The 19,990-nt window shown below is 41.2% G+C and overlaps 1 protein-coding gene across 1 annotated transcript in view; it reads right to left on the bottom strand.

Moving 5' to 3' along the window:
* Nucleotides 1–19,990, bottom strand: part of smpd3 (sphingomyelin phosphodiesterase 3) — a 108,986-nt gene that overhangs the window by 49,985 nt on the left and 39,011 nt on the right. Inside the window, exons 2-4 of the mRNA XM_057836173.1 lie at nt 7,308–7,972; nt 3,727–3,978; nt 351–1,560 (exon numbers count right to left, since the gene is read on the bottom strand). Coding sequence (XP_057692156.1) covers nt 351–1,560; nt 3,727–3,978; nt 7,308–7,609 — 1,764 coding nt within the window. The 5' untranslated portion in view covers nt 7,610–7,972. The remainder of the gene's footprint in view (nt 1–350; nt 1,561–3,726; nt 3,979–7,307; nt 7,973–19,990) is intronic.

Below are 19,990 nucleotides of genomic sequence, written 5' to 3'. Positions count from 1 at the left end.
ATCTCTTTAACTGAACATTTATTAGTTCTTCCACATCTTTACCAGTTGATTTGGCACCAGGGACATCATTTTCGGACAGAATTGGTAGGTTTAGCTCAGTAAACATCTCGTTCGTACACTATATACATGCATCTAGCATGAGGGACAAACGCGAGTTTGACCCCCCCAGCAACAGTCGCTAAATTTATGAATATTAATGAGCAAAGGCGACGTGTTACGTGCGGTACGCTCTTCATTTTTCAATGACAAAATGAAATGTGTAGCAAAGCAGATAGCAAGCTAGCATAGCCAACGTACAATACTAACATGTCACGATAAGTAGAAGATCTTATAAGGAATAAACTTCTCACCTTGGCAAACAGAGCTCCTTTGGCTGCCATTGCATCCTCTCCTCTTCCATTGGGGTAGCACTCATAGCGTGCATCCAGGATTGGGTAGCGACTTGCTAGCAACAGACCACTGTTGAGGAATTTGAAGCTGGAACAGCAACCTTTCCAGCCGTACCGCCCGACATCGCTCAGCACATAGGGGAAGTAACGATGCAACTGCTGCCGCAGTCGAGTTGTTGAACTGTGGTCAAACACTTCCTGAAGGGCAAGGAAATCCAAGTTGGCAGGGAAAAACGCAGAAATGTCATGGTCGAAAGTCTCATCGCCGTGGCGGCGCTTTCTACCGGGGCGCTTGAATATTGAGGTGCGAGGCACATGTGAGAGAGTGTTGTTTGAGGATATCACCCCACAACCATCACTTCCATGGTACCTAGAAAGGGATTCTCTCGAGGCAGTCATGCCGCCCATGTCTCCTCTTGCCAGTCCCCTTGACTGATGGTTACCTGTCTCCTTCTCTTCCTCCTGTGGGTCTGGCTCTGGGGCACTGATGCTGATTTGAACACCTGAGGTGTGGAGTGGACACTGAGATGGGGGATTAGCCTGTGCCTCCTTCCCGTGCACAGGGCAGTCATGTTTGCCGAGACAAATCTGTGCCCCTGGTGAGTGCATCGGACATTCTGGAGTTTGTGCCGATGTGTGCAAGGGACAGTCTGGAGTGTTGTTACTCTGAACAGAGTGAAGGGGGCATTCCTCTGCCGTTTCTCCTGTTTGTTTGTGGAGGGGGCAGTCCACTGCCGTATCTTTTTCACCTGAGTGGAGGGGGCATTCCACTGCATCTATGTGGAGAGGGCAGTCCACTGCAGTATCTCTTGTACCTGAGTGGAGGGGGCATTCCACTGCTGTGACTCCTGTATCCATGTGGAGGGGGCATTCCACTGTTGGGTCTCTTGCTCCTGAGTGTAGAGGGCAGTCCACTGTTGTGTTTTTTGTACCTGAGTGGAGGGGGCAGTCCACTGCTGTGTCTGAGTGAATGGGACATTGAGAGGTTCCATGAAATCCTGCAGATGGATGAGCTGGACAGTCCGTAGCACCCACTGAATGGACAGGACACTCGCTGAGTGGTTCAATTTCATTGTCTGCCGGGCCATTTACAATGTGTGTCTGGTCTGGTCGCTGGTCCAAGGAGGAGGTGCGGCGGAAGCCCGTGGCTAGACTGCTGAAGGAGGTTGCACTAATTTTGGAGAAACACAAAGTGAATAGATAACATACATCAGTGTATGCGAGGCAGATGCTCTAAAATTTGTTTTCTTTAAAGGGAACCATTGATAAAAAGTCATGATGTTCTTAAAAGATAAATGTTAGTACGAGTAATAATGATTTGATATTAAAACCCCTCTTAACATTTTAAATAAAAAAACAAACTAATAGCTCGCCATTGTTGTTGACATCGCAGGGCGGTGGCGTCACTTGGCCACACTGCCGTACTTCACAGTCACTCGAACTATGTAAGGTAGTAATTTAAATACACCACAAGGTGTCAGTGGCGAGTTTTACATTAATAAGACATCAAGCCAATGAGTGCGTTTTGTCCCTCGACTGACGCCATAGCGCCCCGTTTTTTTTTTTTTTTTTTAATAGACTCGGTCTATTGTGATTCACGTTCATTTGAGTGTTGTCTTCACAAGACTTCTGAAAATGGCTCTCAGCATCATAGTTTGTGTATTGTGACTAAATATTGCCATCCAGTCTATTTGTTGAGCTAAAGGAGTTGCTAAAATGTTAAAATATAGTTTGACCAAAGTCTGAGTAAGTTTTATGTGTATTTTGCGCATCTATTTTGATTGTGAATGCCAGTTCTCTTCGCTTTGTTGTGCTAACTGTGTGAGGATAGGGCCTCAGTAATACAGATTGAAGCACTTTTCTTCTTGGTGACATTTTTTGAGAGATATGAGTATTAGTTTTGTAGTATTTGCACTATATGATACTTATGTGTGTTGTGAAATAGTTGCCGAAGCTTATGCCAATAAATGGCACGGTCTGAGCTACGAATCCGAATGCCTGTGTCCAATTTTTTTTTTTTTTTAAAGAGTGACAGATGGAATTCTGGCAGCGGGGCCCTGTGATGTGATATCACCGCCCTGCAACGTCAACAACAATGGCGACCTACTAGTTAAAATAATTTTACAAATTGTATAAAAACTAAAACATCAAGAGGGGTTTCAATGTCAAATTATAATAACTTGCACTAACATTTATCTTTAGGAACTGCAAGTCTTTCTATGCGTGGATCCCTTTAACAGTATAAAGGTGCCATGACATACTACAGGAACTGTCTTTAAAATGATAGCAGACCATATTTTGAGCACAAATCCATTTAAAGAAGTGACAAAAAAAGCTTAATAATCCAGGGGCCGTTTATATGGTGACACTGCGACACCAAGACGTAACAATTGTGTTGCGGAATGGCCTCACCTTTACACGGTGACGGCAAAAACGGAAGGTGAAGGCGCAAACTTTTCATTCCGGCCTCCAAATCGAAGGGATTCAATTGCGCGGATTGCTCCGCAACCATATGAATGGAATGCTCTCGTTCCGATGACGTCAGTACTTGCTGCTAATAAACATTTAAAACAGCAAATATGATGTATCATTGGCTTTATTTTACAGTTTTTATCATTTTTTTATGTTGTTGGGTGTTTTGTTTCATGTTTGCGTTCTTGTGCCTTTTGAAGCAAAAGCAAAAAAAAACGCATGGAAGCCGTTGCTTCGAGTGGGGGGGTATGTTGTGTTTCGGGCTGTTGTCCTTGACAGAAGTCAAAGAATCAAGGAAGTGCATCATTGGCTGTCACCTTGTAAAACTGCTCTGCCCTCATGGGCCTGGCATGATTACTACATTGTTTTCATGCGGAATTGCTTCATTGTTCGAAAGGAGACGGAACCAAAACAGAAACATGTAAATGCAAACATGAAGTCTGTCGTATTCTCGGACTGTCACCATGTAAACTGCCCCGCAATTTGATCCTAATTAGTTTTCCTTTCTCAGGTGCCTTGGCCCCGCCCACAAAAAAAAAATCTCCAAACAGAAAATGATGTCACACCAAGAATGAGCTGCATATGTTTGCTGTCTGATAGCAGGCTATCCATGGTCTTTCTATTGTCTTGTTGCAGTGTGACTGTTCTGTTATTCTGTCAACATTTACTAGCTAGCGCAGCGCTAGAAAGCTAGACATGATCATCAATTCTGGTTGTGATGTCACAACTTGCTGCAAAAAAAGTGGGTGTTCCCTGATCCATTGTTTCTAGTGGAATAACTATGAAATGGTTAAAAAAAAAAAAAAACAGCCAGATTTGAGTGACAAATTCATTTTCTACATGCAAGATTACATTCATTTTATACCTGATGGAAGTGTTGGTTGGCGAGTCAATGTAGATTTTAATCTGAGGCCGACAGGCTCCGTTTCTGATCCTTTTACCCACTTCCCGTGCTCTCCTCTGAGTGTCTGAAAGGTTGTTGAACCTAGCCAGAGAGTCAGGCAGCAGGCAAACGTTGGCGCTGCAGAAACAGAAGGTCATGCCTTGAGGTCTCCAGTCTCTGACCCCGACAAAACCTGTCCCAGTCTCGCCTTGCTCAGTTTGGTGCTTTTCTAGTCTGAAAAAGAAAGGAAAAACAATTGTCAATCAACATGAATCAAAGGCCCAAGCTTTTGCGTGTCCTAGAAAAGAACATGCATCAATGTAATATTCAGATTTAAACTGCTCACAATGCGTACATTTTATTGAAGGGATTGCATTGTCGCTGAACACATAAAAACAACTGTCTAGAGCTGTCAAACGAATAAAATTTTTAATCGAGTTAATCATAGCTTAAAAATTAATTAATTGTAATTAATTGCAATTCAAACTATCTATAAAATATGCCATATTTTTCTGTAAATTATTGCTGGAATGGAAAGATAAGACACAAGACAGATATATACATTCAACATACTGTACATACTTACTGTATTTGTTTATTGTAACAATAAATCAATAAGATGGCATCAACATTATTAACAAAATGTTAAAGCAATCCATGGATAGAAAGACCTGTAGTTCTTAAAAGATAAATGTTAGTACAAGTTATAGAAATTTTATATAAAAACTCCTAATGTTTTCGTTTTAATAAAATTTGTAAAATTTTCAATCAAAAATAAACTAGTAGCTCACCATTGTTGATGTCAATAATTACACTATGCTCATGGTGCTGAAACCCATAAAATCAGTCGCACCCAAGCGCCAGCAGAGGGCGACAAAACACCAAAAAACACAATTAACAAATCGACATGACACTGTGCTGTCATTTTAATCTGTTTGAGCGGGGCATGTGCGTTAAATGCGTCAAATATTTCAACGTGATTACTTTAAAAAAATTATAACCGCCCATTAACGCGATAATTTTGACAGCCCTAGTAGCAACACAACACAGCATTAATCGCTTATGTCCACAAAAGAACACAACAGCCTCTTTGCTTATAGGGCACCGTTTGTATAGCAACACATGCTGAAAATTACAGGAACATTTTGTTACATTTAGTGCCAGACAAAGTTTAAAATGTGGTATGTAAATTCACTTTTAAATTAACTATTTATTTCTAAATATTAAGACTTACATTTAAATGTTAATCCAGAACTAAATATATAATTTGAATCTTAAATCTAATCTAAAAATAAATATCTAAATCTTATACAGTTTATAGCCTACCTTGAACCAGGTGAAACTAAATATTTAGCTGATATGCAAATTCAAATGAATGGTGACTTAAAGTAACAAAATAAAAGCTCGAGGAGCTTGGACTGTGTTTATGTCGTTTAATAATAAGTAAAACCTACTCAACGGCGCCTATCACTTTATGAAGAAATATTAGAGCCAAAGCAAGACAGAAAATAAGACTACAAGATTAAAGTACTACTAGTATGAGAATAAAGTCGTATTATTACTGTCAGGGAAGTTCACGAACAGCTAATGTAGCTGAATTAGCTGCTACGTACTTTACGGGAATTAGCTTGTCTTATTAGCTGGGAGCTACGATGAAGTATTAGTATAAATCTTTCTATCTAAATGAACCTCTTTCCGATTACAAGTAAACAATCTTCACGTGTAAGCTAACAAAATATAGAAATCTCCCCACTACTAAATTGAGCTCACATTTTTTCAAATTTAACAAAGTGGGGGGAAAAATCCAGGCAAGAAAGTAATATTTTTTAATATTTAAGATCTTATCATTTATTAGGAAAATGTACTTCTAAGAATAGTTTTACGAAGCTACTTTTTACTTTTACTGAAATAGATAAGTGAAGAAAAAATGCAACTCTTACTCTGCTACTTTGGGCTACACAAGAGTCGTTACATTTTTCCTCTTTATTCTACATATTAGATTTATAATTCTTTGGGCCAGCGATGCCAAGAGTAGAGAAGTGCCTGGTGTTTGCCGGTGTAGCTCTAGTTTTCACCAATGAGACGTCGCATCTATAATCACATGACTCCATTATACCAATTAGACGCAAGCTGGAGTTCTATCTTCACGTCAGCCTGTTCAATCATGTGGTGTCTTTAAAGCACAGTAAAAAATCTATTTTATATAGAGCACTGCCCTCAACATGAGTCGGAGCGGATTTTAACCTCTGTCCCAGTTTTTATTTGGCACCGATTGACCACAGAAAACCTTTTATTTTCAAAATAGTAATTATAAGGGAACTCTTCACTAGGAAAATTTATTTATATAGCACAATTCAACACAAGGCAATTCAAAGTGCTTCAAAGTGCACTATTCAAACTCAGAACTATTTTCTCCACCAGAGGGCAGTCATGCTCTTTGGACGAATAATTGGAATTCAATGTTTTTTTTTGTTTTTGTATTTCTTTGGCTTAAAGTGGTTATGTAATCGGTTATTGTACAGTGTCGTTATAACAATAGTCCATATAGATAACTTTGTGCTCAGGAAAACCATTGTTAAAAAAAAAAAAATCCAAAATATAAGTAGTTACTCACAATGTTACTCATTACATTTTTTGGACGACTACTTTTCCTTGAGTATATTATTTTGAAGTAACGCTACTCTTACTTGAGTAAAATTTTTGGCTATTCTACCCACCTCTGATATTGATAGTGAATATTATATGGAACCGTTTTGATTCATTTCAACGGTTAAACATGTATATCTACACATGAAGTTCAGCTAATTTGCAGTCTTCTTTGCTCTATTATATCTGGCATTTTAGAGCCTAACAGTGCGTAGAGCAACAACATTTTTTATAAATCTGACATGACATTTATAAATGCGTTAGAGGCACTGTAATTAAAAATAAATAAATAAATAAAGTCAGAATGCACTTCAAATCGACTCTGAAAAAAATATTGTCAAAGTTGCACTTCAACAGTGATTTCTATTGGCAAACACGTATTCTGACGTTTAATAATGACGAAACATATCTTTCTTTATTAACTATTGTGTTTATTGAAATGAAAATAATACATCTAACCGTTTTTCAAGAAGATTTACATCTCCCATTATGCTCATTGGAGAAACAGCATGATTTCTCTCCCACGGTTGATTTTTTTTTTTTAACAAACATCTCGAACGGGGTGTTGTCATTTGAAATGTTTAATTGAAATTTCATTAAACTGGGTGGGTTTTACTGTGTGCTTGGGCTGGAAACAATATTTCTGATCTGGTAACCCTGATTGTGGTGTCGTGGATCCAAATTGCATAATAAATTGTTGGCATCCCAGGTTGCTACTTTGAGCTGAACTAATAAGCGAGTGCTTCTGTAGTTATGATGTCATTTATGTTCTGCAGCATAGTGTAATATGCCCTCAACCCGCCACCATGACTCATCCTGTTTATTTCTTATTCCGTGACCGCATCATTGCAATAGCATATTCTGATGAGTACTATCACATAGAAATTGTTCAACAAAAACAACATGTCAACACTCACCTGTGGTAGGTGTACAGGTAAGGTTGACGGATGGCCTGCAGCGGAGCCCAGATGATGAAGCCCAGAAGTGCAAATGGCAAAGATGCAAGGAGGAGGAGCAAGTAAAGAGGCACCATTATCAGGACACACAAAGTTAGGAGGGAGCATGGATCCTGAGAGCGCTGTCGCTTCTCCAGTGAAGTGGCCAGGCAGGAGGCCAGGAGCTGATCCAGGAGCCAGTAACAGGGGAATACCAGGCTCCATGACAAGCCATCAAGGAAGTAAAGACAAGAACTGGAGTAAGGGGTGATGTGGAGGACCATCTCTCTCAGTTGTTATTAAAACCTTCTGTAACTTTCTTCTAACTACACACACTCTTCTCATTCAGAGACTAAAAAAAACACATTTACAAAAGCAAGTGCTAATCTGAGAGATTAAAATAAACAGATAAGAAGAGGCTGCAATTTGATTAAAACTACACTACATGATTTGGTTATATTCATTGGTAGCCTTAACACTCTTTCTTTCTTTCAGCAAATGTGCTTTCCACGTAAAAGGTTAGTAACTCGAGTCTGGGAACAGGAGGTGGCCATGATAGGACTGTTTTCCTTGATGATGGAGCTATCCTTGCAAAGACAGCATTGACCTCGTGAGGCGGCCATTTAACACTGCCATTTTCCCAGCACCTATGAACAGAGAAAAACAGTCATTAAATTAATGTCAGTGCTTGTTATCTTTCATTTACCTAATAAAACAATCAAATCCTCTGTCTACACACTCTGTTGTTCTGCTTCAAAAAAGACAGACACAGCACAAAAGCACTCTTTAAACATTTTAGTCAGAAGTCAGGTTTTCTTTTCTTTTCTTTAAACCTGTCCTGTTCAGATGTTTGACACGGATAATGGAAGTCTAAGTGTCCGGAGGGTCTGAACAGTTTTAATGTTTCACATTGAGAGTATGACATACTCCCATTGATTATTCAACATACCTTGTTTATAATGACAAAGCAGCGAACAGGAAGGAGTTATGGGTGAACACAAAAAAAGAAAGAAAAGAAACACAAACAACAACAAGAAATACTGTACATTGAACGCCTACACTAACTATGAATATGTTGGTGATATCGTCAGCTAGATGGTTTCCAGTTGACACCATGTGGGGGGCCTGTTGACCAGGGAAAGAAGGGGAGGGGGTGGTGGAGTCTATAAGCTAACTGATTGGGAGGGGTAGTGTAAACAAATCACTTCTGAGATCTAGAAATCAGTAATCGTGTGAATCCCTTGTGAGTGTAAACCCATTGGCAACCAACCGACCCAATGCCGCCCCATCGCCAATCCTGGCACCAGGACGCCCCACCCGAGCGTGCCCAATCACATCCAGCCGCGTGCTAACCCTACCAAACACGCGACAGCCACGTAAACGAGGGGAGACGCCACGCGGGCGCTAACCCAGGGCTACGGCCCCCAGCTGGCCCAGGGAGGGAGGGCTGGCGGGGCTACGGCCTCCACCCAGCCAGTCCAGGGAGGTAGGGAGGTCTGGTGGGGGGGCAGCGCAGCCCAGAACTGGAGCCTTAGTCACCCCTCCGGGATCCAGGATGGTCCCCCGGGCCACCCATGCCCCCATACACCGGCCGTCAAGGATGGGAAGTAGGGATGCACCACCAACCCCACGCGCACCCCTGTCCTCCCCCCCGGCCCACGAGCCACAGCCCCCCAACTGGCACAGCACGCCACGGGACCCCTAACGGCTCACCAAGCCCAGGGCAGGGGAGGGTCACCGGCGTCCAGCCAGCGACCCATGACGGAGCGCAGAGCGGGTAACCAGGCAGAGAAGAGAGGGGAAGGCGGAAGCAGGAGAATGCAGAGGCGCTGCCGCGGGGCGACACAAGATCAGAGCCCTGATCTCTCTCCACTCCCGCGGCCGGCAGCCCAGGCAGAGGGGAGGCCACATCCTGGGAGCCATGCCAAAGAGAGAAAGTGTGGGACACACCTACCATCCTACTACTGTGGCTGTCAGGTCCCCCGGCTGGCAGCCATTACCCAGCACCGTGATGGGTAATATCAGTGCATGTTATCTTTCATTTGCCGTATAAAACAATCAAATCCTCTGTCTACACACACTCTTGTTGTTCTGCTTCAAAAAAGACAGACACAGCACAAAGGCACTCTTTAAACTATTTAGTCAGAAGTCATGCTTGATCTTGCCAAGGGAGTGACGCTGACTTCATAACCATGGACATAGCAGGCATGCATTTCTGTGGCTTGTATACCACAGAAAATGTGTTTGCTGTGCTGTTTTGACCCAACGAGGTACTAATTAGAATACTGTTGAGATTAACCAAACAATGTACTTGCGGCTTCTATTCCAGAAGGGAACTGATTGCAGTCTGACCTAATTTGTCATCCATGGCATTAAAACTGAAGATAATGTAAACATATATTTAAAAAAGTAACACATTAACAAAAATAGTAAGTACAAATGACATATTCCATTTCACTGTGCATAATGTGTTTGAAGATAATGCAAACATTGACTTTTTCATGCTATATGGAAATAAATACTGTAAGTAGACTAACATAGGTGAATGAATAAAAATAAGTCCAAAGTTCACATTTACTATATTGCAAAATGTATCACATTTGAGACAAGCAATTCTGGACCTGATTGCAGTAAAAAAATGTTTGAAACCTTATTGTGTTTCATTCTCACTTTAGTTATATTTGTTTTACCATGAGAAATGCATGGAATGCTTAATGTATCATTTATGATACAAATTCATCAGAGCTAACTATCCATGCTGATCACATGTCAATATGTCAGCCAATTAAACGGACAACTAGAATCTAGGCAGGGTGGTCCTCTGCGTGAATGCGCACATTGACGCGAGTTGACTGTTTCGTCTGACTCGGATACACAAGCTGGGAGGACTAATTTGAAATAGATAAATAAATAAACAAATAATCCACCGACACGCCTTCCTTTGAGGAAGCGAAGTCTGGGGACTCCGAGGTGGGCTCTTCGATCTCTCGGGTTGAACTCACTGAGGCGGTTGGAAAGCTCCTCGGTGGCAAGGCCCCGGGGGTGGATGAGATCCGCCCGGAGTTCCTAAAGGCTCTGGCTGTTGTAGGACTGTCGTGGCTGACACGCCTCTACAACATCGCGTGGACATCGGGGACAGTGCCTCTGGATTGGCAGACCGGGTTGGTGGTTCCCTTTTTTAAGAAGGGGGACCGGAGGGTGTGTTCCAATTATAGAGGGATCACACTCCTCAGCCTCCCCAGTAAAGTCTATTCAGGGGTGCTGGAGAGGAAGGTCTGTCGGGAAGAATCTCGGATTCAGGAGGAGCAGTGTGGTTTTCGTCCCGGCCGTGGAACAGTGGACCAGGTCTACACCCTCTGCAGGGTCCTCGAGGGTGCCTGGGAGTTCGCCCAACCAGTCTACATGTGTGTTGTGGATCTGGAGAAGGCGTTCGACCGTGTGCCTCGGGGAGTCCTGTGGGGGGTGCTCCGGGAGTACGGGGTACCGAGCCCCTTGGTACGGGCTGTTCGGTCCTTGTACGACCGGTGTCAGAGTTTGGTCAGCATTACCGGCAGTAAGTCGAATTTGTTCCCAGTGAGGGTTGGACTCCGCCAAGGCTGCCCTTTGTCACCGACTCTGTTCATAACTTTTATGGACAGAATTTCTAGGCACAGCCGAAGTGTTGAGGGGGTCCAGTTTGGTGACCTCAGCATTGAATCTCTGCTTTTTGCAGATGATGTGGTGCTGTTGGCTTCATCAAGCCGTGACCTCCAACTCTCACTGGAATGGTTCGCGGCCGAGTGTGAAGCGGTTGGGATGAAGATCAGCACCTCTAAATCCGAGACCACGGTCCTCCCTCAGAAAAGGGTGGAGTGCCCTCTCCGGGTCGGGAATGAGATCCTGCCCCAAGTGGAGGAGTTCAAGTATCTTGGGGTCTTGTTCACGAGTGAGGGTAGGAGGGAGCGAGAGATCGACAGGCAGATCGGTGCAGCGTCTGCAGTCATACGGACACTGCACCGGTCCGTAGTGGTGAAGAAGGAGCTCTGCCGAAAGGCAAAGCTCTCGATTTACCAGTCGATCTAAGTTCCTACTCTCACCCACGAGTTGTGGGTCGTGACCGAAAGAACAAGATCCCGAATACAAGTGGCCGAGATGAGTTTCCTTCGCAGGGTGTCCGGGCTCTCCCTTAGAGATAGGGTGAGAAGTTCGGTCATCCGGGAGGAACTCGGCGTTGAGCCGCTACTCCTCCGCGTTGAGAGGAGCCAGCTGAGGTGGCTCGGGCATCTGGTTCAGATGCGTCCTGGACGCCTCTCCGGAGAGGTGTTTCGGGCATGTCTCACCGGCGGGAGGCCCCGGGGACGACCCAGGACACGCTGGAGAGACTATGTCTCTCGGCTGGCCTGGGAACGCCTTGGGATCCTGCCGGAGGAGCTGGTTGAAGTGGCTGGGGAGAGAGAAGTCTGGGCTTCCCTGTTATAGCTGCTGCCAGCGCGACCCGACCCCGGAGCAAGCAGAAGATAATGGATGGATGGATGGATAAATAAATAAATATATTATAACATAATAAATAATAAATAATAAATCTCGTTGGAAACGAATGACGCAACACAAGCACTTTATTAGGCTTCTTGGTAACACTTGTGTATGTAAATCTGACATTAGTACATTGTTTTCTTCTTGGAGATGCATGTGTGGCAGCCTGGAAGTTTTTTTTTTAAACATGGATGTTTGACGGTAGTAGTCATATTTTCGGGATCAAAGCACCGTTCCGGCACACTTTCACCCCAGACTATAAACTATTACATGACCATATCATTAGGGCAAAAAAATACACCGTAACCATCGAATCCCAACTTGAAAAATACACATCAATAAACGGCACCCATCCAATTTGCATTAGTGCCCTCTAATGTAGAAAACATATTTTATTCAGTGAAATTAAAACGATCACATCTCTGGTTTTTAGTGGTCGATCAGTGCCAAATAAAAACTGGGAGAGAGTTGTTGAGTAATAATTGATTTTTTACAGTGCTTTAAAGACGCCAAGTAATTGAAAAGACTGGCATGATCATAGGACTTTCAACTGCAAGCTTGTGTGTGGTCACGTGACTGTATTGTTACATCTGATTTGTATAATAGACTCATGTGATTATTGTTGCCACGTCTCCTTGCTGAAACTGGTAGAGCAACTGTGCTTGCAAAAATAAAGTGAAATCTCATATGTAAGAACAAAGAGGAAAAATGTAACAACTCTAGTGTAGCCCAAAGCAGCGTAGTCAGAGTAGCGTAGTAATAGTAGCATGTCTTCTAGCATTCTAGCATTCTTTGGGAAAAATAACCCTCGAAATATTATTACCAGTGCAAGGCTAATAACAGCTTCTTTCAGTCCCGTCTTATACTTTCTGATCCTCTACTCCTCTTTCTTTGCTTTCCATTTCATAATGTATCAGCTTCTCCAATTATTCTTTCCATGTACTGTATGTAAACATCTTTATAGCATCAAAAACGTTGCCTCGCCTCTTCTCCAAAATCTGCACTTGATTTCTTCCTTCCAGCATGCCTTTGTTTTATTCTACCCAACCTCTACCAGTACTCTGTCCCGTTTTTAAATATTTTTCTAAACATTTTTTGAAGTCATTTACTGCCATTGACAGCAATAACCATCTAATCTATTTGCGGCGGAAGGGCTGACAAAGAATCGTTGCTGGCAATCCCTCCCTCAGTTTAAAAGGATTGGATGTCTAATGCCGTCAGTGGCAGTGCATGAGTAACCACAATTACTCTTATCCTTCAGAGCATCCTGATTGCTAGACAACTACTAAAAACAATACTTTTCTCACAGACCCGTATATTGTAAAGCATAGTTCAATTTATTACTCTTATATTTAGTGAATTGTATGTAATCATGTCCTACAATTACCCAATAATCCTCTGGGCAGCAATCCTTATAGGCTCCGGTGTAACAAAGCATTGTGTGCTTTTGTGCATTCCCCTTGTGTCTACTTTTGGATGAATGTGGATTGTGTGCAGAGCTGATGTTTGTTCTGTGTAATCCAAAGCAATCAGTGTGTAGCGGAGCTATACGTCACATTGATGTCAGATGATCATCTGTCTCTGGGTTAAACTCTAGGACAGTAGGCACCCATCTGGCCTGGTGAAGCTGCAACTGCTTAATGATGATCAAACAAGACATTGTCTATTAGCATTGTTTTTTTTTTTTTTTTGTTCAAGAAATTAAGTATTTTGAGGTGCTAAAATTTTATAATTTCTGTAATGTACAAGAAAGATGATTTGAGAAGCTGTACCTCTTGTTCACTTTGTTAAAAGAGAGATTACTATGTTTCTCCAGCTAAGAGTGAAAAAGCTATATTTGATATACAGTAAGTTCCGGACTACAAGCCGCTACTTTTTTCCCTCATTTTGGGTCCTGCAGCGTGTGCAAAGATGCGGCAAATTTGTGCATTTTTCTGACAGCCGCCAGTGGCGCTCGAGCATGGAATGTGGGAGTGAGACAAGTGGAATATATGGCTACGTTCATTCTACAGGTCTTAATGCACGAATTCGATTTTTTCGTGTTTTTCCGCCTCGAGTGAGGCATTAACTTGACGGTCTGAACATGACAAGTCGCATAGACCTGGACCATTTCAAATCCGATTTGGGTCACTTTCGTATGTGGTTCAAATCCGATCTGACCCACATTTTTCCAGACTGTCGCGGTGGTCTGTACTGTCCAGTCTCTCAAATCGGAATTCATGCAGCAATTACGTCATCAAAAAGCGAGAGAGACGCTACGGTAGCGGTGCAGCTGTGCATTATTAGCGACTAGCTTGCGTTGAACACGGCTTTTTAGGAAGGGTCGGACTTGACAACAGTCATAAAAAAAAAATTTTAATGCCTGAAAATGATCGGTTTTCTGTCTAACTGTCTGCCTATAAGCAATATTTCAACATTGCTTACACGGCCAAGAGTAGGAGCAAACTGCCCGTATGTGTGTGTGACATGCACGGACAGTGCGTGCATGCTATCGATCCATCGATCCATATACTTGGAATATAAACCTAAACTGGGATTATTTATGTCTGTTATTTGTGTCCTCTTTTTAAAAGCAAAATATGATATCCCTGGAATGACGGATGACAGCCAGCATGTGTGGTCATTTGTTCTGATGCTTCTGCGCATGCGGGTCATCTTACTCAGCGCGTGTCGGACTGCGAATTAGTGCGCATGCGTGGTACTTGAAAGGTCTCAATGGACAAAGGCAGTCTGAACAGGCACGCCAAAAAAACAGATATGACAAAAAATCGGATTTGTGCATTGAGACCTGTAGTATGAACCTAGCCTATGTGTCGAGGAACACGCTAGTTTGCACTATTACCAGTGTTCGACCATTCTTTACTACACGGTGAAACGTCCTACTCAATGCTAGGTTAGAAGCGGTGACTACTCACTATTTATGTTTTTATTTAGCTTTTTAGTACCTTTTCATTGCCTCAAAATACTTTTTGCATGTATTACCCTGTGCTACATTTAGCTATTGTGTTTTTTTGTGTTAGCTTTGAAGCAGTTGACTACATTAGTCACGTAGCGTATTTGAACCGTCCTTATTTGATATAACTACATTTAAGTATTTTTCTTAAGGAATTTTTTAGTATGTTCTGCCTGTATGCATCTAAACAAAACAAGCTTAGAGCAAACGGTAGTACTTTGGGTGTCAAATTTGACTCATGTACACGTTCCGCCGATGTAGCAGATTTTGGCAGAACACTGGTGGTTAAATTTTGTGCGTTGTGCATGAATAGAGGTGGCGGACCGTCGTCTTCCTGCATGAGTAGAATTGGTAGACCCGCATCATAGAAAATGCTAGAAGAAATTAAATTGGCTATCAGAGTTATATGGGAAGCTTGGATGACTAGCGGGGAGAGATGGTTTGCCAAGACTTGCCGCATGCGAAGAGCAGCTTTTGCACAGGTATGCCGGGGGAGCCTGGCAGCATGAAGCGGTGTGAAAGAAGTCTGCCATCACCAACGGGTTTCGAGGGGCCAGTCTGCTGCGTGACGAGGCGAACGGCACGGACTCAGGAGTGAATTTGCCTCATTATGGGAAACATTGAAGGCGACAGCGAAGGAGAGACTGAGTAGGTACGTGACGAAGTGTATCTGAGCATCTTCATATCCGACACCGAGGGTGAAGACTTCCATGGTTTGAGTGCACAGGAGGAAGATGAAAATTGCTAACAAAGGCTTTTATGTTTTTAATAACCAGCCCAGTTAGTGCTGTACCGCCGTGTTGATGCTATGTAACTTCCGTGCCGCTGCTATATAACTGCCATGTTTGCTGGCGCTTTTTGAAACAAAAAGTTAAGGTGTGTTATTAAAATTTTGAAAACTCTGTGTATTTCTTTGTCAATATATCATGTTACTAAGTGGGCACACGTGGCTTATAGACAGGAGAGGCTTATGTATGTACAAAATGGTTTTTCCTTTAAAAATGTACTGAGTGAGGCTTGTAATCAGGGGTACCCAATAGTCCAGAAATTATGGTAGGTAGTTAGGAATGAGTTCCGTTCTTATGCTGGCAACAGAAACCAAATTTCCTGTCTGAATTCACCCTTTAAGTTCCCCTAAATCAAGCGCGTAGGTTTGGTCTCAACATTGGTAGGGACTATATGGCCTAACCTGAATGTCATTTTGCTGGGGACGGGACATTTATAATGATCAATGCAAAATAAAACTGTATTGACTTATACTTTTATGTGTATTAGTTCAGCCTACACCGTTCAATTCAAACCATTGTTTTCAAAAACTGCTAAAGAAACATTTTGAAAACTTCCAGAAAAAATGTCCAGATTTTATGAGCAAATTTAAATTGCATTGTTTGAACATCACTCAAGTTATATTAACATAAACAATAAATACAAGCTTGTTAATCATCTCTTAACTATCTTGGAATTAAAAAAAAAAAATAAACATTTGTCTTGAGACTACTCGACATTGTCTAAATAAAGAAATTAATTATATCTGAAAACACGTCTTTGTCAGGAAATAACAAAAATAAATAAAAATGGAGCTGTCCCTCAAGTAAAACACCAGTGCCTTTGTCCACAAGCACAGGCAAACTCAACAAAAAATGAAAGCTCCTGTGGGCTGTTTTACAACCACATGAATAAAACAAAAAGTAAAATTGGGGAAAAGGGGGTACACCTCGGTTCACTACATTTCTCACAGTTTAATTAATGTAAACAGCAGAAAACACATACAGGAGGACACTTCTTTCTAAGCAGCTTCCTACTCGAGTTTTGCAGGTTAGCAGGTTCACACAGTTTAATGCTATGCATGCTATGCTAACTCTGATGCAGGTCGGAATTTCAGTAGCAAAATTGGTGGCGTGTTCCCCTCTTCCACAACATTGAAGTCTTTTTACATTTCTTACATTGGCTGCTGCTTGCGTGAAAGAAATAACTTCTAATATCCCTAATCTAATGTGTGTGTGTGTGTGTGGGAGGAGGGGGTTCGGCTGTCAAGTCATTTGCCAATCAAATGTGTGTTTAGGAGGGAAAAAAATGGACTGGCACATTAAGCAAGTGAAAAGAGGCACATGTAAGTCTGAACTAGAGCTGCAACGATTAATCGATTAACTCAATTAAAAATATATATATAACAATATAAAAATATTCTAATTAAATTTTGCTGATTCGAGTATTCGTTTAATTAAAGTGACCTTGTAATGGTTTATTTTGAAAGTGTTTGCATTTAGTTTTACTGATTTGGGTGGATACACTGCCTTCTATTCGGCCTCAATTCACATGGCTGAATCCAGGTGCTCCCTGTTAAGACCAACATAAGCTAAATTTTGTTTGAGCTAATGTTTTTTTGTTTGTTAATGCATTCGTAATTTAGTTTATAGGCATATTTAGCCTATTTTTGTGGGAATATGTGTCTGAACAAGAGCATCGTAAAAAAGTTTTAGCATTTTATAGCATTTGAACTAGCGGACTTTAGCGATGTAAGTTAGCCAATTGATCTTTTGTTGTACATAAATCCTCATTTATTTATTTTTATACCATTTGAGGCTCAGTTCAGTTAATTTAATTTTTCATGTTCCCTATCCGATTACTCGATTATTTGAACTAATGGTTTATCGATTAATCGACTACTAAAATAATTGATAGCTGCAGCCCTAGTCTAACATAATTTACTTGGTAATGGTGGGGTCAATTACAACCATTAAAACATATGGGAAGACAATCTAAATGACCTATCTAACTGTCATTATATCACGCCAATATGGTTGCTTAAAAGTTGGCGGGGACAATTTGAGCATCCTGAAAATTTGTTTTGTCCTTAGGGTCCCTATGCAAACCTACCCCCTTCCCTAAATACCCTCTAAATCTCAAAATAACTATCCAAAAACATGTAATATATGTCATATTTATAAAATATATAAATAATAAATAATAATAATAACGATAGTATTATATATAATAAAAATAAGATTCTGTGAGGTACGATGTGTTAAATAACGTTATATTCAATAACTATTCGGGCTTTACCCGTGAGTGAATTGCCTTGCTGAAAGAAAAGGGCACTGTAGGAAGATTAGAGAGGCATAACCTCATAATGACATTGACGGGTCAGATTCGACCTTTACTGCGCCACGCCTTAAAGTAGGGGGCCATCCCACAATCCGCTTCAATTATTCGCGGTCGGACACAGCTACACATGCAGCGATCCAACGAAGGATTGTCCCAGGAGTGATTTGTTCGAGGATTCAAGGTAATTATATATTTTTCTTTTTTTTTTTTACAAGAATTTTCAACGTAAAAAGCTTTTTGTTGTCAAGCTGCCACAACATTGTCTAACAGACTAGCATCATTCTTCAACATATTTCCGTAAAATAAATGCTAACTGCATGTTTTTTTTTGCTGTGAACTAAGAATCGAGACTGTTTTATGCCCATATCTATAAAGAATTCAGGGATTTAAGCATTTAATCACAAGAATTTTCAATGATGTGATTCCACTCCGTCAGCCTTGATGGCCACGCCAACAATGCAGGCCCCCAATTCATCGGCCCCGCACCCCGTGTCCCGTCAATATCATTAAAAAAGTCTATGAGAGAGACAACAGGGGGGATGTCATGGCTGCTCAGGTCGCCAGCATCGCCTTTTTCAATGCGAGCCTGCCGTCTGAACTCAAAAGGCCGGATCGGGACTCGTAAGAGGAGTCAGCACCGGGGGAGAGGCAGCAGCAGCATGAGAACAAGGATATGGCTGTTCTCCTGGCCAAAAGGAACTGTAGGATTGCGGCGACGCTGAGTGGTGGGACGGGGTCCTGACATGAAGAACAGCAACGGGAACTGAACGACTGAAAAATAAATAAATAAACCACTGGAGACAAAATTGCGGAAGAAACTCCGGCGTCGTAAAATCGAAATCACGTAAGTCAGGTACTTAGTATAACACTAAATAAGAATTTGATTCGTCCCAGACACTGGTTTGTAAGTCTAAATGGTTGTATGTCGAGCGGGATTATATACATTATAATTTGATTAATTTGTTCCAAATCCCAAAAACCTATGCTAAATTATTCATAAATACATAAGTACAATCACAAATACCAATTACATATAGAAAAACATATAAATACAAATAAGAAAAACAATGTAACAATAATAATTAGGGCTGTCAAACGATTAAAATTTTTAATCGAGTTAATCACAGCTTAAGAATTAATTAATCGTAATTAATCGCATTCAAACCATCTATAAAATATGCGATATTTTTCTGTAAATTATTGTTGGGATGGAAAGATAACACACAAGACGGATATATACATTCAACATACAGTACATAAGTACTGTATTTGTTTATTATAACAATACATCAACAAGATGTCATTAACATTATTAACATTTTGTTAAAGCGATCCATGGATAGAAAGACTTGTAGTTCTTAAAAGATAAATGTTAGTACAAGTTATAGAAATGTTATATTAAAACACCTCTTAATGTTTTCGTTTTAATAACATTTGTAAAATTTTCAATCAAAAAATAAACTAGTAACTCGCGATTGTTGATGTCAATAATTTCACAATGCTCATGGTGCTGAAACCCATAAAATCAGTCGCACCCAAGCGCCAGCAGAGGGCGACAAAACACCAAAAAACACAAGTAACAAGTGGACTTGACGCTGCACTTTCATTTTAATCTGTTTGAGCGGGGCATGTGCGTTAAATGCGTCAAATATTTTAACGTGATTAATTTAAAAAAATTAATTACCGCCTGTTAACGCGATAATTTTGACAGCCCTAATAATAATATAACTAATCGGTTTCTAATGTGGCGATTGTGTTTTGCATGCTGTTTCTGAACACACCTTGTGACTTTTTGGGACCAATGTTGATTTCTCCTACAAGAAAATACCCCGTGCTGCTGTCTTGGGGGAAAACGATGAAATTGCAGCGCCGTTGAAAATCGTCGTATTTCGAGCATGTCATCATATATCGAGACTATTGACGAGTCAAATTTTACATCGGATGTCGAAAGGATCGTATGTCGAGGAACCACTGTAAACAAATATACTTTTTTTTTTTTTTTTGACTGGTAAACTTCAGATACATCTGAATGCTTTATCTATAGATAAGTTCAATCACGTAGCGTCTTTAAAGCATCGTAAAAAATTAAGTATTT

This window comes from Corythoichthys intestinalis, chromosome 5, assembly GCF_030265065.1.
Source record: "Corythoichthys intestinalis isolate RoL2023-P3 chromosome 5, ASM3026506v1, whole genome shotgun sequence".
NCBI lineage: Eukaryota > Metazoa > Chordata > Actinopteri > Syngnathiformes > Syngnathidae > Corythoichthys > Corythoichthys intestinalis.
Note: the sequence above shows the minus strand (reverse complement) of the source record. Positions and strands in the feature narration are given on the sequence as shown.